This window comes from Apostichopus japonicus, chromosome 12 (assembly GCF_037975245.1).
Source record: "Apostichopus japonicus isolate 1M-3 chromosome 12, ASM3797524v1, whole genome shotgun sequence".
Taxonomy (NCBI): domain Eukaryota; kingdom Metazoa; phylum Echinodermata; class Holothuroidea; order Aspidochirotida; family Stichopodidae; genus Apostichopus; species Apostichopus japonicus.
Window position 1 is genome coordinate 33,956,731 of NC_092572.1, and position 24,547 is coordinate 33,981,277.

General features: G+C 36.1%; 2 protein-coding genes across 3 annotated transcripts in view; one reads left to right on the forward strand and one right to left on the reverse strand.

Moving 5' to 3' along the window:
• LOC139977737 (uncharacterized) overlaps positions 1 to 23,953 on the forward strand; it is a 55,495-nt gene extending 31,542 nt beyond the window's left edge. Inside the window, exons 10-21 of one of the 2 annotated variants that reach the window (XM_071987299.1) lie at positions 1,883 to 1,943; positions 2,996 to 3,319; positions 3,950 to 4,173; positions 6,035 to 6,160; positions 7,299 to 7,445; positions 8,554 to 8,658; positions 9,404 to 9,553; positions 12,820 to 13,057; positions 13,571 to 13,771; positions 15,650 to 15,814; positions 17,039 to 17,680; positions 18,280 to 23,953. In XM_071987299.1, the coding sequence (XP_071843400.1) occupies positions 1,883 to 1,943; positions 2,996 to 3,319; positions 3,950 to 4,173; positions 6,035 to 6,160; positions 7,299 to 7,445; positions 8,554 to 8,658; positions 9,404 to 9,553; positions 12,820 to 13,053 (1,371 nt within the window). In that variant the 3' untranslated portion in view covers positions 13,054 to 13,057; positions 13,571 to 13,771; positions 15,650 to 15,814; positions 17,039 to 17,680; positions 18,280 to 23,953. The other variant, XM_071987300.1, reaches the window with a different exon arrangement.
• Positions 23,925 to 24,547, reverse strand: part of LOC139977760 (uncharacterized) — a 31,929-nt gene continuing 31,306 nt past the window's right edge. The window contains exon 22 of the mRNA XM_071987396.1: positions 23,925 to 24,312. Within this exon, the coding sequence (XP_071843497.1) occupies positions 24,155 to 24,312 (158 nt within the window). The 3' untranslated portion in view covers positions 23,925 to 24,154. The remainder of the gene's footprint in view (positions 24,313 to 24,547) is intronic.

Consider the following 24,547-nt stretch of genomic DNA (forward strand, 5'->3'; position numbering starts at 1 on the left):
TCCAAAGTCAACAAACGTCAATTAGGGGTCAAAGATAGTATTTTGGCCATAACTTGAGAACCAAATGTCCATCAAGGTTGGGAGTTAAGCTTTTGTAATCCAATAGTCCACCTGCATTTGGGTGACCTTTGACCTCAGGTTGACATCCGGTGACCTGTATTAGTTTCTTTGAATTTTCGCGGCCATATTTCGGTCTAAATTGTCCATAAGCTGACTCCTCGGCAACCTTTGTGTGAGAAATTATTAGAGATCAAGGTTTCATTTGGTTTTGTTAAAATTCTAAATAAGTACAGTTAGGATGATTCTGTGAGTTCTGTAAAAAAGCCACTCTTGCTCATATCAGACACCTGGTCCTCAACAGGTTCTCAATAGGACTAACGGTTGATTTGTGATATTTTTGGCAATAATATTTTGTGTGTACATCGAATCACATAACAATTGAGGACAGGGCTGCTCCCTTGTAAATATTCCTTACAAGCAAGGAACCATAGTGCCCTTGGGCTCTTGTTTATTCCTTGCCGAAGGCTGAAGGAATATATGAGATGGTGATGGCGTGTGTATGTGCGTGTGTGGGTATGTGACACTTTGACTCGTAAACATGATATCTCAAGAAGTTAAAGTTGGATGTACTTCAAACTTGGTGTGTGTAGCCCTTAGTGAGTATGTGATCCCTATTGTTTCTCATGGAGTTCAATGGTCATTTGAGGTCAACAGAGGTCAAAGTGTGAAAACCTTGTAAGCACAATATCTCAAGGAGTACAAGTTTTTATAACTTCAAACTTAGTATGTGGGTATCCCTCAATGAGTAGATGTTCTCTATTTTTTTTCATGGAGGTCAAGGGTCATTTGAGAGATCACCAGAGGTCATAGGCAGAAAACCTTGTAAACACGGTATCTCAAGAAGTAAAAGATGCTACTTTTAACTTGGACTGTAAATTGATGTAGGTGAGCAGATGATCCCTATTGATTTACATGGAAGTCAATGGTCATTTGGGGTCATGCAGTCAAAGGCCGAAAAACATGTAAACACGATATCTCAAGAAGTAAAAGTTTCTTGAACTTTAAACTTTGTTTCTCAATAGCCCTTGGTGAGCAGGTGATCCCTATTGTTTTTCATGAGGTCAATGGTCATTTGCGGTCACCAGAGGTCCAAGGCTGAGAAACATGTAAACACGATATCTCAAGAAGTAAAGTTTCTTGAACTTTAAACTTTGTTTCTCAATAGCCCTTGGTGAGCAGGTGAACCCTATTGTTTTTCATGAGGTCAATGGTCATTTGTGGTCACCAGAGGTCAAAGGCTGAGAAACATGTAAACACGATATCTCAAGAAGTAAAGTTTCTTGAACTTTAAACTTTGTTTTTCAATAGCCCTTGGTGAGCAGATGATCCCTATTGTTTTTCATGAGGTCAAAGTTCATTTGAGGTCACCAGTGGTCAAAGGCTGAAAACCTGGTAAACACGACATCTCAAGAAGCAAAAGTTGCTTCAACTTAAACTTTATATGTTGATAGCCCTTGGTGAGCAGATGATCCCTATTGTTTTCCTTGGAGGTCAATGGTTGTTGAATGTCAAATGTTGGTTACAGTCAGAATTAATTTAATTATGCAGAAGTGAAGGTTGTTTGACCATCGACCCTCTTTGTATAGGTACGCATTACTCAATTCTGCAAGACTTTCCATTTCTGCTCAGCATTCCAGCTCGGTAGAAAATCTTGTATTCAAACTTTTTTTCTCATATTGGCAATGAATCACTAAGTCACGTGACTTTCTGGTTCCATCATATTTGTTTGGATTGTTGCTTTCGAGAAGTTCTGTCAGTTACCAGCAAATGTAAATTGATAATTGGTGCTATTATATTTATCTGTAACTATTTCTTTATTCAGATGGAGTTTAGACTACACAGTAGGAACTCTAATGAACCATCAGCAACAAAAGCAGTTAAAGGTGTGTCTAGCTTAAACTTATTTATTTTAAACTTTATGATTCACAGTACCAAGGAGATATTTATTGGAATCACTCTTTCTTAGAAAAGGGATCATGATGGAGTGTAGAATAGTTTCACATAGTAGACATTTTATATATTGAAGATGTAATACTGTAGCAATGATGAATGATGGAATGAAGTGAATAACAATGGCAGCACTAGCCTTTGACATAGATTTTAGTTTAGTAGATACTGTAGGCTGAGATATGGCAATCTTCAAAGCCTGCAATCTTTGAGGATATAAACATAGATCCTGACCTTAGTGTGGAACTATCCAGGATGAAAATGAATTAGGTCTTAAGATGCATTTTCACACTCACAGAGCCACATGTATAGAACACGCTTGAGCTGGTAAAGTAAATCAGAACAGTGTTAGTCTGTGTGGTAACACCATAAACAGTGTGCTTCATTAGATTCAAGCAAACATGCAATGCACATGACAAGTTAGTTGGATCGAAGTGGAAAGGGAAAGTGACATTGTCTGACCTTTCTCTCTTATATTTCACACTTCTATCATGCTCTGCGTTACCTAACATGAGCAGTTGAGATTGTTCATATTTCATAAGCTGGCCATTAACAGATGTAGAACTGTATACTGACAGATATGATACCCTCTTTACCAGTTGTTAAACATTGTTTTATGATATCTTTGATGATGCCTGAACATACAATATCTGTGGGTCTCATACAGAACCATACATAAGGTGCACAGATGGTAAAGCTATGTCTTATTGTAATACTCAGCAAGTTTATGAACTTGAATTTGCATAGTTTATATGAAAGCTAATGCATTAAATTAATAATAAGGTCAATGGCTCAATAAGGAGTTGAACTGACCATGGAGCTTAAATGACACACTTTAGAGAACAAATAAACATACTTTATGGATGCAACAGTGATACTTGACTCCACTGATTGATGTTAAAACTATTCAATTGGATATTACTGGCATGTTTGTTTTCTAACTAATTTGTGGTGCTATTCATGATAATCTCTTTACACTCATCAAAAGATATTGACTTGGACACATCTCTTAGCATACAATCTTTGGTTAACAAGGAAGGAGGGATTCTAGAGATACCAGGGACTGGCGTTAGACTAGAGATTCCTTTTGGTGCTATTGAACAGGAATGCTTGATCCAGATGAGAATCATACCAATCAGTTTTCAAGAAGAGTCTAAATCATCATTTACCAGTAACTCAACAGCAGTAGTGGAACTTCTACCTGATAATCTGAAGTTACATCAGTTAGCAAAACTCACCCTGCCTCACTGTCTGCAGTTGAAGAACACTGGTGAACGTAAAGCCATGGTGTACAGCAGTCACCATGCTAAAGGTACTTTATATATGTAGTGTAGGAACTCTGACTAAGCAGACATGGCAGAGACACCAACTCCCACAGTACATGTATACTGGATGTATTGTTCATTCCTGGTATGCAGTATCTGTCGCACCTACCAAGACTATATTGGTGTCTATGTTGCCTTTAGTGTTGTCAACACACAACAGATAATTGACAGTGTGTTAGGTTTCATACTCTTGATGCATGCAGCAGTCATCACATGAAGAAATATTTGCATGCTAAATGATTGTAAAAAATTCTTTTTTACAACAAAGATATGCAGTACATATTTAAATGTTGCTAACTAATACAGCTGTCATCATTCCATACATGTTATAAAGCTGACTTTTAGAAATAATAGGAATATAACATTTCATCACAATATTACTTAGTAGGTGAAGATGTTAATGTAACCATCATAATGAAACATAACCATGTCTTTCGTGAAATTTTAACTCACTACAAGTACCACTGGGTTGCAAGCAAAATTTTTCTTGGAAATACTTTATAACCTTCTGCATTATCTGTAAAGTGTGTGCTTGAAAAGAAAGGAAAATAAGAAATGACAGTAAGAAATGACAGTGTCAACTTTTCAGGCTCGTGCTGTCTTTTGTTTTGATTCAGGTTGTAAGCCAATGTGGAGACCAAAACCTAATGTTTTGTATCAGCTGAATGACACAAACTGTGTTATCTGGGTTGAAAGCTTTTCCTGGGAGACATGTGAGATTGATGGCAAGATTGTTGAATTTAAGAAGATCCAAGTCTATGCTGCTGGTAACCTGAACCCACTTTCTAAAATAATACCCATACATGTTGGCTTCTACCCTAAACTGCCAGGTGAAAGACCGGTGAGTCAAAGTGAATGATTATCATTGTTGCAATAAATTGTCAGCTACATATGTTTGTAATGTATATAATTGTGTTAATTAGAAGCCACTAACACGTAGTTTAAGTTATTTGCAATGTTATTTTTATGATAAACACAAACCAACTTACAGTACATACCACACTTATATTGCGAATATCAATTTGCATGAGTATGATTATGATGCCCAAGTGCAAGTGCAAGTATGAGTACAGGAAGCATACATGAGTAGCAGTATGAGTACAGATAAAACTGTGGTTCTGATTTACGTGATCTAATACTAATAAACATGTATGATGTTTAATCTCCTTGGTCAGAAGTTTGCAAAGGAAACTTGTTCTAGTTTGTCAGAAATTGATGGAAATCACTAGATCTTTTTGTACATTATCAAGATCGATTTTCCATTTGGAGAGAACTTGCAGGAGGGAACAAGAAAGGGACACCAGGATGGGGGGGGAGGGGGTTCTGAGAGCAGTGCTCCTAAATTTGTGGTCCAAGCAAGATATAACACCAATTAATAGTTTTATAGTATTATTGTTTGTAACAACACGTAGTAACATGCGATTTAACAAGAAGCGAGTAATTAATACAAAGGATGAAGTAATTGGAAAATTAGACACCATCTTTAGTTAACGACACCGAAAAGGTTACAAAAACACTAATAGTAAGCTACACTACAGTACAGTTGGTATAAAATATAGAACTCTTTGTTTGGGAAAGAGGCAGTAGATTTTATGAAAAGTTGATAAGGGTGTGTATGTGTGTGTGTGCTGGTTGGGGGGGGGGGGGTTGTTTCGATTACTTGGAAGAGAAACATCTTTAATGGTGAAATCAGCCACACTGTGTGCATGCAAAAACATCTCAATGTTAGAGAATTTTACTTGAGGTAGAGGTTTTCACACTCGAGCAGTGTTTAAGAGATGCCATAGTGCATACTTTTACAAGATTTTGGATTACACTTAATATTGTAATGATAATAATAATGATAACGATAACCATAATGATAATGATGTTCCATAATGAAGTGTACACTCACTGTATGCAACATTTTGTGAAGTTGTTTGAAAGTAAAATATATGCAGCAAATGTATCCATACAAGAATAGGGTTATTACTGCAGTCATAATAAATATGGAAATAGACGTGGGTGTTTGACTAAAAAAAGTATGATAACCAAGTCATTAGTACAAGTAGTTAGTACAGTGAAGATTGGGAGTTTGTCAAATGTATTCATCTATGAATACAGACTCTGGGAATACAAGCCTGGTGCATAATGCTAACAATAACATCGTTGTTGTCAAACATCTTTTAACATAATCTGATATAAAGAATACCTCTGCTCTATTTGCTTACCTACATATTGATAGGCCTCAAGGTATATGGGCAAATCTGGTTTTAGCTCATAACATAGAAAAACTTGTTCATTCATACTTAGTAAAGATTCCTAAATCCTATTGGTCCATTCAGGTCAGCTGACCGGGGTTAATCCTGTGAGTAACGCACAGTAAAATTACGGGGCATCACTTTAATAAATTTTTGGTTATATGTAACCAAAAATGTTCTGTTTTATGATTTTTCCCCCACACAAATGGTAGTGTATGAATGAACGGGGTTAATCAACGGTCTAGTGGGCGTTACTCACATGATTAATGCACTCCGGGTGTTAATGCTATCGATTAACCCCTTATTAACCAGCATCAATGTCTCAAAATAATATCAATTAGGGATGCCATTTAATAGAGATTGAATCACTTGCAAGTACTAGGTCTAAGCATCTTAATTTCACATTTATTTTTGTATTGCTATCTGTTTGTTTCATTAATACTTTGTTTGTTTTCCATCAAGAACAATTTGCGAATTTTGGAAGAAATTCCGTTCCTATTCCGGAAAGAGGGAAACTTGCCTCTGAAGATAATATTTAAGGAGGTAAAGCCAATGTCCTGGAAATATACAGGAGAGGAAAAAGTGAAGGTAATGGTCTTTTTCTTCTTATCGCTAATTAACGCTGGTTTAAATTTCATGTGTGCTTCGGAATGCCTGCACACTTAACCACCAGTCTGTGAAGATGTCCAAGCTGTGTCCTTCTATGGGGCTTTATAAACATTTCACATAAAGTATAGTAGGTGAAAGCTCATTTGGGATTAAGGGTTTGGGGTCCAAAGATAGAAACCTTTCAAATGCTTCTCCTCCAAGGGTTTCAATTCTAATCGGGATGAAGTTTATGAGAGTGGTTGGTTGATGACTGGGCCAAAAAGTGTTACAAGGATAAGGATGTTTCAGGAACTAATTAACTGAAAAGTGAAATATTTCCAAGTGAATCTTCTTTATTTGGCGTGAATATCCGAGATGCTTGTTCAGATTATCAGCATCAGCACCCCCCCCCCCCCCCCCCTTGTGCATGCCACTGGGAGTTGGCACATGATCAGTACCGCAAAATATAAAAGGGCTTAATTTTTGCATGTCATGTTATAAAAAGAAGACATAAAGTTGGTTACAGTACATAATTTCTCATAGTTTATCAATTTATCACATTGTACCAATGCATTTTTGGTAGATAGGTTAAACCCAGTGGTCAAATTGTGCCCTAGTTTGATGCCAGTTAAATGGAAATTATTTTCAAGGGATGGTTTTTGTAAAAACTCTTAAGAAGGACTTGATTCAGTCAGTGACTAAGTTGATCTACATTATGAGTTTATTGTAAAGCAGTGGATAGATTCTGTCAATCAAAACAATTGCCTGCACATATTTGGAGTTTTTGAGGGTAGGAAATGAGGCTGAGGTCAATTATTTGTAAGTGTAGCTAGATAATTTTACCTCCAAAGGAAGTATATACTTTGATAGTTTCATAAAGGCTTCCATAAAAGAAGAGGACAAACAGTAGTATCTCAAATTGGTTTATGTGATAACACAAAGATATCAAGGTGTTTGAAACTTGATAGTTTGTAAAATTTTGTAATTTTGCCAGTCTCACTTAGCAAGCTGGTATTTTTTATTAAGGGTAACAGAAACATAACTGTCACTTTAGAATAATAAATATTGGAGTTTAACATATTTAAAATAAAGAAACCTGCTTATTAGATAACTAACAACTAATTTCACTTTGCTGTAGACGATTCCTTTCATAAACGTAGCAGCTGTCGTGGACTGTCCGCGTTCATTTGTCTTTGAGAAGGTTGGAGAAGAAGATTGTTTTTTATTCTTTGGAGCTACTCAAGAAGATCAAAAAGATCCAGTAGATTTGATTGTCCAGTTCCAGGTTTGTGAACAATTATAGATTCATCTTGGTTTTAAGTTATCACTTGACATCATTTATCAGGTACCTATGTGAATTCTTTGACTTTTCTTGGTAAAGATACTCATATACTTAATTATAAAACTATTGAATATGTTCTGCCTCAGTGCATACACATCAGTGAAAACAGCAGATATTTTCATTGAGTAAGACATGCTATGATCTAGATGCATAAGTTTGGTGTTTAACTACACATATTGTTATCCCATTCCAACCCCATCGTGTTATGGGAATGGGATATTGCACCCTATCAACCATTTTGGTTCCTTGCTGGAAGCAAAGGAACCTATTCTGTCAGGTTGGTGTGTGTATGCGTGTGTGTGTTTGGGTGTGTGGTTGGTTTGTGTGGAACTCTAGCTTTTAAAATGATTTTACAAGATAGGTTACTTCTGCAGTTCTCATATTTTGCACTTGGCTTCCCCATGATTAGTACAAGAATTGTCTTGTTTTTAGTGGAGGTCATTTGTAGTCAGCAGAGAACAAAATGTGAAATCTCAAATTTCCAGAACCTGAACATCAGAGGAGGTTATGTATGCATGGTAGGATATCCATTTTTATTGTAAAAGGTTTAGAGAACTTGGAGTAGGTCACAGTTCATTTAAGGTCACCAGGGGTTAAAATTGGAATCCTTCATTCTGGAATCTTAAATCCTTGTAAGCACATTTTCTTTAGAGTTTACAGTGATATTTCCTGTTTTACAGTTGACCTCTGGTGAACTCAAAGGACCCTCTGTACAGATTGATAGGATTCAACCTATGGGAAACTTCAGTTATAAAGTTTGCCTGATCTAATGTATCCTTTCAGTTGCACTCCAATTGTAAAGCTTGGTTGAATTTGCACCAAGTACAATAGTCCAAAGGTGAAAGGTTTTTTGAGGTCAACAGAAGTCAAATTATGAAAATCTTTTGAATTCACAAGAGGTCAAAACTTGCCTACTTGTCTGCAGTGGTACATTAAATATTCTCAATTGTGGCAAGTAAGGATTACTTATAAGCCCAATTATGGCTACTTGTTTACTTGTCAATATCGTAATACTCTGTTTCTAACCTCTTTCCAACAATTTTAATTGCAGGACGTTTCAGCATCATCCCTCTCAGGCATTCCTGTGCCATTACAGTCAGCAGATGTCTCACACTCAAAGAAGAGACGCTTTAATGAATATACAACTGCAGTGAGGGTAAAGTTCAGTATATTTGTCATCTCAAAATATCTTACAAAATATTGATAATTTCGACTGTAAAACTATATTCTTATCAAACAGAAAAGCAAACCTGCAAAGTATTTATGACAAGTGACATTGACAATGTTGGATGTTGGAGTTGCTCATGTTGAATTAAATTTATCAAAATTGTTATATTTGCATGAAATAAAAAATTGTTTCATATAGACAGGGTTGTACATGCTCCATTTTCAAGAGGAATGTTGAATAATTTCAAGACCGACTTTTCTCTTTGTGGTATTGCCATGGTTAAGGATACATATAAATACATTGACTATAATTGGTTCAAGTAATGCAGCTGGAGGTCATTGATGCATGTCATCCACCGCACACCTGCATCACTTCACAAAAGTAACCTGTTGGTCCTTAACCATTGATGCGTTGAAATGCCTATACCTATATGCCTATGCCTATACCTATAGTATGTCTACATAAGTTGCTTCCATTTTGGACTTTCAACTTCACTTAACTTAAGAAACATTAATTTGTGACTTGATTTGACTTGCAATAAAATCAAATGACTTGTGATAGACTTGACTTGATGAAATAAAATTTACCTGTTACTTGACTTCAATTGAGAAAGTTTGACTGGTGTAAAGTAGTCAGAAACAAGTGACGTGGATACAACGCTGAATCACATCATCTAAAGTTAAAGCCCATATTTAACATATTTATTTATATTTTTCTTGTTTTCTGATACTAGGATGGAACGGAAGATACTGCAGCTAGCAGTTATGATAAATTAGTAGCTGCAAGACTATCTCAGTCACAGAAGAAGACTTGTGATGAAAGTCTAACTGTCAAACAACCCATGGAAAACATTGATCTAGAAGTCAGAACAGAAAGTCTCAGGGTAATAATTTACATAAACAAGATTCTGTTGTCCTGGAAGCAGTCTTTTAAGAGCATACAACACAAATTGGTGCTTAACAGTTTGTCAATAATGGCCCTTAAGGCTTACCTACTTTGAGGTTCAAGCTTCATGTTTTGCTTTCATATATTTCAACATGATTTATATCTACTAAAATGCTTGACATCAGTACTGATACTGTTTTATTATAACTGATTTTAATGAGGTACAGTATGTTCTTGCTGCAGTTAGATATGTGAGACTGAAATGTTTCAATAGTGAATGCAATAACGTATAACAATTTTTGACAGCATACGACCAAACCCTTACCAAACCGTGCCATGATTTCTGAATGAGCTTTAACAAACTAGAGTGCGTCAATAAGATGATGACTGTGTGCCGCGCCTCCTGTAAACAATTTGTAATGTTAACAGCTGACACACATGTTTGCAATTTGTTCACAAGAAGGATACAACTGACAACTGTTGGTTAACAAGTCAACTTTTGGAGATTGCATACAATAAATAATGCTAGATACTGAGCACAACCTTACACAGTTACAAACATTGTGCATAGATATTAGTCTTGGGTCCAGCTTCAGTTTATTTGAGCGTTATGAACTTAAGTTCAGTGTACTGCCTTGAATCAATATTTAATTTGCTATTCTGGTTATTGCCCTGTCCTACTACACAAGTTCTTTTGTTCTGTTGATTTCTATAATCACCGCTTCCCAAGTTCACACTCTTAACTAGAATAATAAACTTTCTTGTGCTATGACTTGCATATAGCAATTCAATATGGAATAAATATTGGGCTTAATTTTGGCTACTAACTTAGCTTGTTTGCAAGTAAGCAAGTCTCTCATTGGCAAGCACCTTGAAGTAATATTTATATTGTACTCTGACAAGAGTAAACTGCACAAGTATTTGGTCTCCTACTGTCTAATTTATACCATCTTGTACTAGAGCAAGAATGAAATATATGTTTCACTAACATGATTAGTTTTCTTTACAAGTTCTGCAATATATCCTGCAACAAAGATTCAGTTATTTGCTGCATTTTATGATATATCTGCATTGTCTTGACATACAATAGGCTGTGTGATTTCTGTATGCTATGTCGGGGCAGCACCCGCTCATATTTTAAAATCCTTCCTTTGCCTCTGCCCCTCCCATTAAAGTCCATGCCCCTACCACAAACAGAAGGGAGAAATTTGGAATTTAAAATTTAAACCTTCCACTATTAGCTATTTATGAGGACTTAAATTATAGTCTAAGTATGCTTCTGACTGCACCATTTGACTTTTGTTATTTCATTTTTTTATTCCTTCCCAAAGTCAAAGTCCAAAAGCCTTGTAAACAACTCGCAAAGTAGAAGTTCGATGAACTCCATATAAAGCACAATGATGCATGTTATTGAGTAGAGGAGACCTCTTGTTATTTAGTTCAAATGCCATTTGGGGTCAACAGAGGTTAAAGTCTAAAAAGTTGTGTAAGCTACTTAATTTAAGATAGTTAGTAGTAAAAACATTACAATATATAACTTGATCAACTACAGAATAGGTGAAAATTGTAGTTGGATGAGTGGTGCCCCATAATGTGTACTACCTGCAATTAGCCAAAACAAATTATTACAGAGTTTATATTTCCCTCCAAAAGGTTACACATAGATTTCTCAAAGGTTGTTCTGTAAACCTGTGTTGAGGAAGGGGTAGAATTGCAGCATTCATATAAAATTCCATATGTTACATGGGCTAGGGAAATGTCTATTTCACACTTTGGGCTTCTTGATAATTTTACCTTAGTGGTCACCATTTCTGAAAACTACTGTTAGGTCCCAGTTCTATATTTCAGAGAGACAAGACATTTATCACTCATAATATCTGACATCCTGGTGACAGACAACGTTAAGTCTTAAATTGCCAAATTGATATTAGGAGCAACAGTATGACAGATCTACTACCTGCTTACAAAATGACTCTCATATCATTATTTTAATTTTTGAGCACAATATCTTCGACAAGTTGCATTCCTATATGTCACTAACTGTGACAGGATTTGACCTTTACTCTTTTAAGTGACAGAGTCTTTCCACTTATGACACTGCTGTTGTCAACTTTCAAAAGATAATGACTTTGCGTTGTCAGGTTATCTGAAATCTTTTTTCTGTTCTTCTAGTGTTTGTGTCTAGGACACATTTTCCTAAGTTGCTCTATCAATCAGGTGATTCCATATATAAACCTATACTCCAGCACACAAAATAAGGGGACACAAGTCTTATTGTGCTTATTTTGAATATGCTGTATGCCATTTGTGTGTGTGTGACAGATGGGGATGTGCACCAGTTGTAAATAGTTTAAACAAATTCCATACTACAAGCATATCTATACGTGCAAACTCCATCAGTGCTCGCTTTGTCTGCAATCATGCAAGATAAAAAAATGCACCCAGAACGAGGAAATTGCAAACATTTTTAAACAAATCACATGAGCATTGTGCGTGGTGGCACACTGCCATTCCTTGTAGTTATGTACAAGGGCTAAATGGTGCAATGTGCAACTAGGTCATGCATTGCGTATAAATTGAGTGTGCTACACACTTCGGTTGGGTGGTGACTCACAACTTGTCACCAATTTTTGTTTCGTAATGTTTCGATTTGCTCGTTCTGGGTCTGCACAGGTGCAAAGGAGTTTCACATTTGTACTTGGGAGAGGCGGTACAGTATATATTATTTTCATCACATCTGAGAGACATCTAGCTAGTAACAACTTTTGGAGTTTTCCTTATTTATTCCGCAGTGTGGTCATGGATTTTTTTGCGAGTCTAGTCATTACCAGTGATTTTCCTGAACCAAGTCACAATATTATCTTAATGGGGGTGGGGGGGACGGAGGAATTCACAAACTCCTTTGAGTGACTTATGACCCGCTTGTTAAGTCGCAATATATATATATATATATATATATATATATATATATATATACATATATATATATATATATATATATATATATATATATATATATATATATATATATATATATATATATATATATATATATACACACAATATACAGAAGGTGTCAGTTATCGTATACTTTGGAAGTGAAAAATTATTGGAACATGATTGAGGTAACTTTTACTTCACTCTGTAATCAATGCATCAAAAATTATTAAATACTTAAACAGTGACCCGATAGAAAACTGATATAGTTTGTGTATGTTTAACTCAGATAACACTCAATGTACATAAACTCTGATCATATTACAGGATCTCTCGGAGGAAATTCAAAATGAATGGAAAGCTGTAGGTAGAAATCTTGGACTAGATGACTCAAAGCTTTATAACCTTGAGAGAGATTATACCAACCAGGGACACAAGGAAACTGTTTATCAGATGTTGTTGACTTGGAAAAGGAGAATTGGAAGTCAAGCTACATACAGAGCACTGGGAGAGGCTTTGAAAGCAGCTGGACGCACAGACCTGCAAGAGAAGCTGTATTAGCAAGGTAAGTATTTAATTTAATTATATAAATACCTCAAAGGAACTTAGAAATTAATTACATAACTGTTTCATACATTATTACTTCTTGTTACAGATACAACATATACAGTAAATTTGATTTCCTTCTGCATAATTAAACAGCAAATAAACTGTTTAGTATCTCAATTTCACAACTTTCCCATTATATGGAGTGGACATATGGAATCAAATTTCAGTGTTCCAGGTAATCTAACCATACATCTTTTCACTGTAAACTTACAAAGCTGCTGCCTATGTAAGACACCTAGTATCATCCTCAACTACAAAAATATCACTCATTGTTGTGACTATCTTGTATTTGTCATCTCTGTGTAGGATTTACTTTTTTTGTTTAAATTTCAGTGCCGGAAAGCTTTCTTTATGGGTGTTTATTTTGTAAACAAAAAATATCTGTATTAAGAAGTTTTTGGGCCATTTGCATATAGAACCTTTTTGAACATCAAATTTCATTTTACTAAACTCTTTTCTTCCTTTTTAGCCACTATCCAAAATGATAACTGGTGATTGCTTAGACAGAGGTAGAAATCTCCAGCCAAACTGTTCTGTTTGTCAGAAGGTTCTCCAGTTTTCCTCTTTTCTTGGAGGAACGAATGTGAAAGTGACTTTCAGTGAGGCAACTTGTAGTGTTCTTGACAACACATTGACAGATTCTTGTGGAATGGAAATATGTTATGTAGAAGTAAGTATATTTCAAACATTGTAACTGTACATAATAACTAATATATGAAGCTATATGTGAGCTGATCATTGCTCCCTTCAATTGATATTAACATAAAAATTATATTTGAATGAACTATATCAAGAAACACGCAAATCTCAGAATTCTCTTAAAGCAATTAAATTAATTTATAGTTGCAGATTTTTTTAATTCCTACTTGGATTTTTGTTAATTGCAGCTTTTAAAGTAATATTAATAACATACATCAATTTAGAATAAGAGACTTGCATTTATAATCAACTACCATCTTAGCCAACGCTATAAGTGCGCTTACCCATTCTAATGTTAAACAGAATATCATTTCATAGTTGACAGTATGACTGAATGGTATGACAGTATGAACGTCAGCATCTCATATGGTATGTTATCTATTCATAGATTTGTCAGATATCCAGAACTATTATATTTCCCTAATTTACTTGAGTGAATTCCTTGCATGATATAATGAATGTGGTAATGTAACTTTGGTTACATATGTAAACAGCTGTCATAATATCTGTAGTACTATTTACTGCACTTCATGAAAACATTGTGCAGTAATTGAGTCACTAGTAATATCCGAGACCAAAAATCCAAAAAAGAAGTATCATATGAAATGTATGTTTTTTTGGCAGATACTGTTTTTGGCTCCTTGCTGAAATCAAAAGAACCTTTGTAGTTAGGTCGGCCTGTGTGTATGGGTGTGTGTGACTCTTTAGTTTGTATGCATGATAACTTCACAAGGGAATGATTGATGAATGTCGTACTTGATGGGTGGGTGGTCCACAATGAGTTGATGAATCCTATTGATGTTGTTGCTCATATCATGAATATTAATGAGGTCATAGGATGAAACAGCAAAATATTCAAATTGTAATAACTTGACAATCATGAGTCACAGTTTCTTCAAGTTCAAACATGAGTATGTTATTGGTAGGTTGCCTACAAATGGCAATGTGGGTTCCAATATGATGTCTGTATTTTTGAGGAGGTGTGGCTTAACAATATTACGGTTACAAGTGTGTATGATTTATAACTTCACAAGGCAATTATTGACCATTACAATTTTTAGTGAGTAGGTGAACATAATTGTTTTCTGTGCTCATGTCATGACTAATGATGAGTACCGGATGAGGGATTATTTATCAAATTGCAGTTAACTTATGTGGAAATCATATGTTTGATCTTCAAAATTAGATCAGTGATATTTGTAGATAGCAGACACATGCTGATGTGTGCTAATACAATGCATGGTTCATTCATATTAATAAAGAGCCCTGGCTAGCATATTTTGGTAACAACAATTTGTACACATAACTTCAGGGGATGCTTCATGATTACATACTTGGAGTGTTCCCTGTTAATCAATGAGCAGCAGCAAGAAACCATGGAATGTTTACATTCTGGTTCGAGATATGCACTCAAGCAAGTAAATGAAGCCTGCTGTGTTTTTATTTATATTTCTCTGATTCCCAACATGTATATTGACCCCCCCCCCACCCCCCTAGTGACTTGTTACTGAGAATGACACAGTAGCTCAATAAGTAACTGAACTGGTACCAATAAATTTATGTACTAAGAAAATAAGACTACATGACAGAAATGCAATACATAGGACTACAAGGAACTATGAAAGCAATATTTCAAGTTGATATACTTTAGTTGATATACGAATTTTCTGCATCTTTAGATTCATACCACATTCTTGTAGCTCTTTGTATCGCAGGAATATGACATTTGTGAGGTATATTTGTGTAAATACAGGCTGCTTACGGCTGAATTTATGACGAGGAAATTGAAATTTAGCTAGAATCTGCCTTTTTCTCTTGTTATACAATATTTAACTCCCTTTTTCTACAGAGGAAAAATATCGTTTCTATCTAAAAAGTGAGACATTCAGAAAATATATCAGATTTCAAAGGATAAATCTCTAAGAAGATTTTAACAAGGAGAGCTTTTGAAGAATATTTGACATTGCAGTGGTACCGCCACTCCAGGGAAGAATCAAGAGTTCAGTCAGTCAAAGTAAGTTACAATCAGTCAAGTGAATTAATCAGCCATATCTTGATTGAGGGACAAGACATTGAAATGACTTTTTGCAATTGACCAAATATGTAACAGTGGAGCATTTTTTTTTTCATATAGGTTTTACATTGTTCGTGACCTCAATATCCATTTAAATGTGGGAATAAGTTTATAATTTCGTTTTTCTTGGACTTTTGTTGCAACCTTTTTTATTTACTCTGTATTAAGTTAGTAGGCTGGATTTGATTGGTGTTTTGATACCAGTCAGTATATATCTGAAATCAGTCTCAACTCAGATAGTCAGAAATAGCAAGTAAACAGTAAAACTTGATTGATTGGGTGTGTAGGAATGTGATCCAGGTTGACCGTCTGGTAGGTTAAATGTTTGTGGAAAACTGATATCATTATGGAAATATAGATGGACTTGAATAAGGGTAGGCAAAACAGAAAATAACTTTTGTTTGACAGATAAATAAGCACAATTTGGAAAAGTAAACAGGAGACTATGGCGTTAAAAGCTTGAGCAGATTGGGTATCCCAGATCTGGCACCACACTCCCCAAGGAACAGCCTCCCAACTAGAGCCCATCATGTGACTGCTGTCTTCCACAAAGGGGTTAAACTCAAACACACTCCAGCCACCGAGGGACCCTAAACTAGTGGACCTCCCTGGATTGTATTGAGCATCTTCTCTATATCAGACAGTCTGCAATGACAAAATCAGTATATCATTATTAAGTCAAGAATCAGGATATAGAAACAGAATTGGTAATCTGTATCTACGTGACATATATAGGTCATTTGCTGACCTAACATCCTTTTCCAGGGCAGTTCGATAATTAAGTTGGAAATCCATCATTGGAATGATGGTGTCATACTTTCTGTTCTTTGTTCCAATATTAATACAACAGTGGAAATGGTTTAATATAATTGACATTGGTTGCAATAGCTATACTGCATAACCAGCCTTACATAAAAAGGATCATTTTCTCTGCAGTGAAGCTCTGGATGATGGACCAATCTTGATGATTCTTATTGTAAAGTTGTAGTTTTATATTACAAATTAAATTTGTTATCTTAGCCTATCTTAATAAATGTTGTACAATGTACTAGATGTATAATTCAACATAGAAATGAATAATCACTAAATGGAAACTTGAACCAAACTGACAAAAAACTGTGAAATTAATCGATTTGAAATGAATGATTTCTTTTTCATGAACAGCTTTGAATTCGATACAATCAGGAGAGCAGCATTTCAACTTGAAGGCCAGACCATCCAACAAACCTATAATTCTAAAGTTTTGCTCCAAGGATGCTCTTTTAGGGATTGAGACAGTTATGACATCAGAATTGTTAGTCATGAACTCGATGATCTATCACAGTACTGAAAATTAACTGAATATCCACAATCATTGTAACTTTGAGATCAATAGACAAAGAGTCTATTATGGTTCACTTAAAGCTATCTTTATACAAGCTATGAAAAAGAAGCAAAATATTGCAGCAGAGGTACAGACTTTGAATCTAAAGGAAAGGACTTCAAGTGGCCCCCTTGTAACCAATTAATTTATGCCTGAGAATTAATCCAAGGGGCACAATGTGAACTGACTGGGCTGGGGGCACCAAATTTGGTACAACATCTGTGGCAATAGAGTACTGCTATTTTGAAGGAACCAGCTTCTGCTGTTTTGACCAAAGGTTATTGTCAGGAGAATGCATCTACGTCATCAAGCTGCAATCTGAATAGGGGATAACAGGATGTTGGTATGAACACTGGGCAACTCCCCAGGCTCTCATCTGAAGGAGATATCATGAAGTTTGACATCAGACCAGTCTAAAGAACTACTCTACCTACAAGCTGCAAGTATGACAAATGTAATGTATGCTGTAGAAACTGGTAGAGATCACTGACTTCATTAACATCACTGGAAAATCACCAGCATTTGTAGCAAATATATACTGCAGTACTACTGAATGTACAACAAAGTATATGTTACAGTAACAACAAGGGCGGCGGAACCGGGGGGGCACAGGGGGCACGTGCCCCCACACTTTTCCTCAGGTTAAAAATGTGCCCTTTTTCTACATAAAAATTGTACATGTTATCACCTTATTAGGTCAGCGATATTTCAGTAAGAAATCTAATCCTAATTTAGAACTATCAGGGGCGTAGCCAGTATGTAGCACTGTAGGCCCGGGCCTATCTTGATTAACAGACTTTATAGAGCTGCAGCACTTTGTTGCCTATTGTTGTCACGATCGGCGTTCCAAGTTCCAAAACAGCCTTTTCGATAAACATTTACTAGATACAGTTGTATCAAAGACAATTACTGGCTATAGTTGCAACCAAGGGCGGCGGAATCGGGGGGGAGGGGGGCACAGGGGCACGTGCCCCCCACTTTTCCTCAGGTTAAAAATGTGCCCTTTTTCTACATAAAATTGTACTCTTGATTACCTTATTAGGTCAGCCTGGCTATTCCGAATGTTCTCTGCATGCCTTATACACATATACCTACTGGCACCAATGAGCGCAGCCTCCGGAGAGAGATCCTTCTCCGTACAACGCCGGATAAAGACATACTTGCGGAGCTCAATTGGTGTAAACGGTATAATAATATGCTAATGTTTCATATCCATAAAGCAAGAACGGACTGATTAGTTATACGGGACATCGCTAAAGAGTTTACAAAGCGAAACCCACGTCGAATGAAATATTTCGGGAAGTTTTAAATGTTTAATACCACAAGGTTTGTAACCAGTGGCGGAGTGACATACAGTCAGGGGGGCGGATGCCCCGATCCGCCCCCCTGACAGACTCAAATGGACTGCTTGTGCCCTTTTCAGCTTTTTACCACTTTTCACTTATTCGCGATTACTGACTTTTTAATTGCGCTCTCATCTACCTATTGACATTTGTCACGTTTTGTTGGTGTAATTTTCTGACAAAATGGCGATGACACCTATTTATTCTTCATTCATCTTCAAATTAGCAAGGCCTGGAAAGGGTCATTTCCGGCGATCTAGGGAGTATCTTGACTCATAAAATTTCTCTACGCTTCGCGCGAACCTGTGGTGGCGCTCCGCTTAGATAGTGTCGAAAGCGCCCCTACAGACCATTCTCGACCCCTTGATCAATATCCCTAGCTCCGCAACTGCTTCTAACATTCTGGTGAGTGCCATTATGCATATTCAATTTCAAAAAAAAAAATTCTAATGCATTTCCAAAAATGCATTGCTATATTATATTGTAACTTTCTAATAAGCAGAAGCCATTTATAGCCTACTGTGAATAATGAGTATAGTTTAATATCCCATAACCTACCCCATCCTTTCGTATTTTGACATATTTCATTTGCTTTCATGCATGTATCGATCGCGTGTGCAGGGACTTTATAATGATTTCACCTCATTTTGTCTCGAAAGAAAACTTGTTCCTTGTTTCCCAATTTGCACATTGGATATTGCAGTGCTAGTATGCATTTTTTCCTCGATGGTGGGGTGGGGGGGGGGGGCATTGACAGAGTGATGTGTATACGCAAATAAGATAATACAATAAGAGTTATAAAGTGTACTAAATATCAGGCTGCATCAGTCCAATCAAATTTCTGCAAAGTGCCCTTCGACGTTGGTGCCCCCCCCCCCAGATTAAAAGTGCTTCCGCCGCCCTTGTTTGCCACCCCTGAGACCAGGAACAAATCTTATCCAAATCCGCTTGAAATTTCTCAGAATTGCTTTTGGAAGAGACCTCAGAATACAATTTGGTGTCATCAGCAAACTTCTTAGCTTTACACAAAATATCTCCGTCGATGTCATTTATATAGGCAACAAACAACAAGGGACCTAATACAGACCCTTGTGGAACCCCACTAGTAACGTTCTGCCAAGAAGAAGCACAGCCTTTAATTACCACCCTCTGTTCCCTTAGCTAATCTGACAGGGGGATGTCCAGCAACTTGTGATGAAAGGTGCTCAGTTAAACCCAAGTTACCATTAAGTGGTAAGATAGCTGTGTTGAATTTCTCTTAGAATGTATAAGATGTCCAATTTCAATTCCCCATAAATCACAAAAGACCCTCCCAGACCCAAACATATTAATGTTGCACATATATGACTGAGGACTTTGTTTGCAAAGGTGACAATTCAAGACAATATTTTAGTAAAGTAATTAAGACAAATGTACACGGTTCTAAGGGGATAAAGTCATTATCTAAAAGCCCAATGTTCAAAGTCAAACAGGCTAGTTGGCCTACCAAGGTAGTCAGAGTGTAATGCAAGGTCAACCGTCTTATAATGCGGATAAACTTAGAATGTATTCTTTGTATTTAATGGTAATACATATATCTATGTCAGGATGATGCATATGATCACCTTTGAGTAGTGGATGAGGGTGCTGGTCATTTGATTTAACTGGGTTCCAAATAATAAAAGCATATCTCAACTTCTGAATAACTTTTAAACTTAAGTAATTGAGATTTTCATTGAAGTAATGGGAACATAATTCAACTTTTCTAGGATATCAGACAGACTGGACAACTTTTCTTAAGTGAATTTTATGTTTCAGGTGATATCTTTCATTGTTTACTCTTGCTGAAGTACTGAATGGTTCTAGAAAGCTGGTCCTACCTTTCTAATTGTTAAGTCATAGCAGTGAGGTTTTGAGTGATCATTGCCCATACGTGTAATTTACATGTAGCAGCTCTACTGATTAGAGAATAATTACCAAATTTTTAATATTAAGTTCATTCATTGTTAAGTCCCATTGAGAGTTTTCAAGGTACCAGTAGTTACCAATCCCAATAGGTAAATCCATGCTTTAAAATGATTTCATGTTCATTTTGTTACTCCGCATGTGCAGAAGACACATATCCAAGATACATGTACTACCAGGTATACACGGAATCATGTCAAATGATGATTATATCTGATAATGTAAGAGTATTCAATTTGCCAGAAGATGAGCCACACTGCATCACATACCACATAAAGAAGTTAATTGTGTCTGGTTCCCATGAAGACTGGTTCAGATAATCCATGAATGAAGGGTCTGGTACCATCATCCGTGGCAAGGAACCCCAAATATTTCAGTATGGCTGTGGACTCTGTCCTTACCAACATAGCGTTGATCTCATTGCAAAACCAAAATTATTTCCAAGTTGAATCTTTCACTAATGTCACTGGGAGTAGCACATCTGGTTAACTCGCTTACAGTATAATGTTGGTGATCAGTAACAGTTATTTACATCTTTTCATATTACCATTTTTACCAATGTCTCTTATTATAGTATGTAAAGAACATTATGTGTTCTTGTACAGAAATCCATGAAAAGTTTTAGTGCTAGTACAGCGGTCAAGAAAAATGTATGTATACTAACAGCAGCACTAAAAGAGATTTCTTGGTGGTGTACTATGTGGCATATAAATAGTAAATAAGTCCAAGCTGCTTGCTGCAAATTCATTGCAATTTTTCCCTCCAAGTTGCTCAAATATATGGCTTTCTGTTGTATGTTACGTCTTTTCCTGCCCAAACCTAACATTTTGCAAGAAATGGGTTAACAGTGGTATGTGAAGTAGTCTCATGTTTCTTAATTCTTCGTTTTATTCCTACACACAAGCTGAGAGAATCATGAGATGTTGTTTGTGTAGTGACTACATTTTAACACAATATCACTAGATGCAAAAATGCTTGCCCTTCAAATTTTGTTCCTAGGTTAATGTTACATATCAGATAATTCCAATTGTTTTAGATTGAATCAAGAGAGTCAGCAGTGGTGAAAAATATGAGAACCATCTAATGCAGTATTAGGTAGTTGAAGTTTTGTGGACCTAGCTGAAACTTTGACTGTCGACCTTGGCCTGAGTATCTTATATCTCTCTGAATTTCTTGACGCATATTTCAACGGACTGCTTTTTAAACTTCAAAACATTGTTTTAAAGTGAGAACATAATCTCTTTAATTTTCAGGGAAAAAAAAGTGGCGGTAACAGTCCAATTAAGTTTCATCAATAAATTCAACGTATATCCATAAACAAAAGATTCAACAGATGCATAGATAGAAACATGAGCAGCTTACATGTACATCAAACTCTGTAGGTACATAACCCTTGTTAAATTTTGGGGAGGTGAAAGTTTGTTTGAGGTCACCAAATTTCAAAACTGAAAACTTTAAAAACACAGCACCTGACCATTCATGACAAACTTCAGCTCATACTTGATATGGGGGCAAAACTTAGTAAAATATTTGCTGACATTGCCCCAGATGGGGGGTAGAAATGCTGTGTAGAAAGTTAAATGGTTGTAATGTTAATGGTTACAAATTGAAAATCCTGTAAATGAGCAAATAAAACCTTTTTACTCAAATTTGTCTACATCCTTGTGTGCCTAGTATTTTTTATCTTATGTCATGTTATCGATATGATACATATGTCACTTTTTAATGAAGCATTATGAGTGAAAGCAAGCAATTTTGTGTTCAAGAAAAACCTTTTGAATGAAAAGGTTTATGCATGGCCTTGAAAACAAGGCATGTATGGTAGTGTTGAAAACAAAGCAGACAATATGATACAAACTACAAGGCAGACATTACTAAAAAAAAGAAAGTTGAAACAATGTTTGTTTCTCTGCAGTTAGTCTCATAAAGTAATAATCAGATTTTGGAAAGAGATGTTTCAAACGTTTCTTAAACTATGAATGCTCGGAATGATGCAGAGATCGGGAGGGAGGGCGTTCTACCCTTTTGACCACACTTAGCAAATGACCTATCACGATGGGTTGTAGTTTTAGGTTTAGAAAAAATGGAAAAGTATCCAAAACTTCATATCTGCAGGCTAAACCTGTACATCAACTAATACCATATTAAACTGGTATTTGACTATAACACTGTTGAAATGGGCGTTGTTAGGGTGTTATAATGTGTCCTAGTATATAAATAATTATGAGGGCTTTCCTGCGGAGCGATGCGTGGTTGAAAAGAGAAAGCATACATGATGAGTTGCGTGCATTTAGTACATCTATGAGGTGTCTGTCTCACTCAAGACCTGAAATCGAATGCCCTCCAAACTACTGACAATTACAGCTGCTACTGCAACTACTAAACATACACATAACAGAAATATCATTGACATACACAGCAGCTGTCTAAAATACTTCAAACATGCAATATGCTACCGATGCCCTTTGAAAATGTTCTCATTTTTCCATGCATCTTTTGACAAATACAAATATTTTATTCATATTTCCTCATAATACATTTAAGAAACCCCAACCACACATGTAAATGTATTAAATATATATTAATACAGCTCAATCGTAAGGTGAAATCTAATCTTCCTGTCAGAGTACAAAATAAGAACCTCGATCGTGATTCAATTTTTGACAGTATGCAGGATAGGCGGGACACAGAAATTCTATCCTGATAAAACAGCAAAACCTTTGAGTCCGTTGGGTCCCGGACAAAGTGTGTATGTACAAGACCAAACTTCAGGCAAATGGACCCCAGGTACATTACTAAAGCAAAGACATGAACCACGATCGTATGAAATTCAAACCGACTCGGGCGGAATCCTGAGGAGGAATAGGAAACATTTAAAGGAAGGGGAAAAGGTTCTACCCCAGTCAGAGGTTATAAACCATAAATCTGACCCCAGTTCAGAAATAGAAAATATTCTGGCACCAGAACCAGAAGGTCCAGACCCACAAGAAGATGTTTATGTTACTAGGTCTGGTCGGAGAGTAAAGAAGAGAATAATGTTGGATGTATAATTTTTACAAGCTGTGTAGTATTGTTGCGAAATACTACCAGACTTACACAAAACCCTTGTAATTATTAAGAAAGTTTAACTGAATTGTAGCCTATCTAAGACTCCCAACTTATTAAAGAAAGGGGGATGTAATGTTATTGAATATGCATTCATATGTACGTGTGCAAACGATGCACTACATTGTATAATCTGCACCTGTATGTTAATGAGCTGTGTATTTGCATATTGATATATAAGTTACAGCATGCCGTCTGCTCGTCCTTGTTCACCCTGTCTCTCCATCTGTCAACAAGTAACCTTGGACATGTCGTCCTATATATCTGTCCTGTACAGCATGATGTAACGCAATAAATTATAACATGTTATTTGTTAATACTCTACGTCGACTGTGTTCTACTTGATTGCTTAAAAGAACTCATATACCTAAACAAGGAAACATGACAACGTCATGCCGTAGCCTGGCATTTACTCTACTAAAACATCTTAATTACACTCAACATACAACCAAACACTTGCCCAGCTACTACTTAAACAATTATGCTATTCTAAAGAAAAAATTGAGGAGATATAAGTGGAAATCCTTAAATGCCTTTATACATATCCACCGCTTCCTTTGATATGCTCCCTGCATCTACCCATTGATTATATTTGGAAGAGTACCCCTGCCACTTGACCAGATACTGAGTTTCTCCCTTCTTCTGCCTCTTCTTAAGGACTTTCTCCACCGGGAAAAAATCAGCTGAAACAAAAAAAAAACTTTTAATAGCATGGAAAACTTAATCATTTAACAACAATAGTTGTGAATGATTAATCAGGAAGTTGCTACTCCAGCTTGAAAACTATGTTCAAATCAGTATAGGCCTATGCCCTAGAAGCAGAAACCCACAATGTGCAACAGATGTAAGCATGTTGAGAAATCTGTTAAAAGCAACAGAATCATCTACATTGTTGGTTAAGGTGTAATACTATGGAAA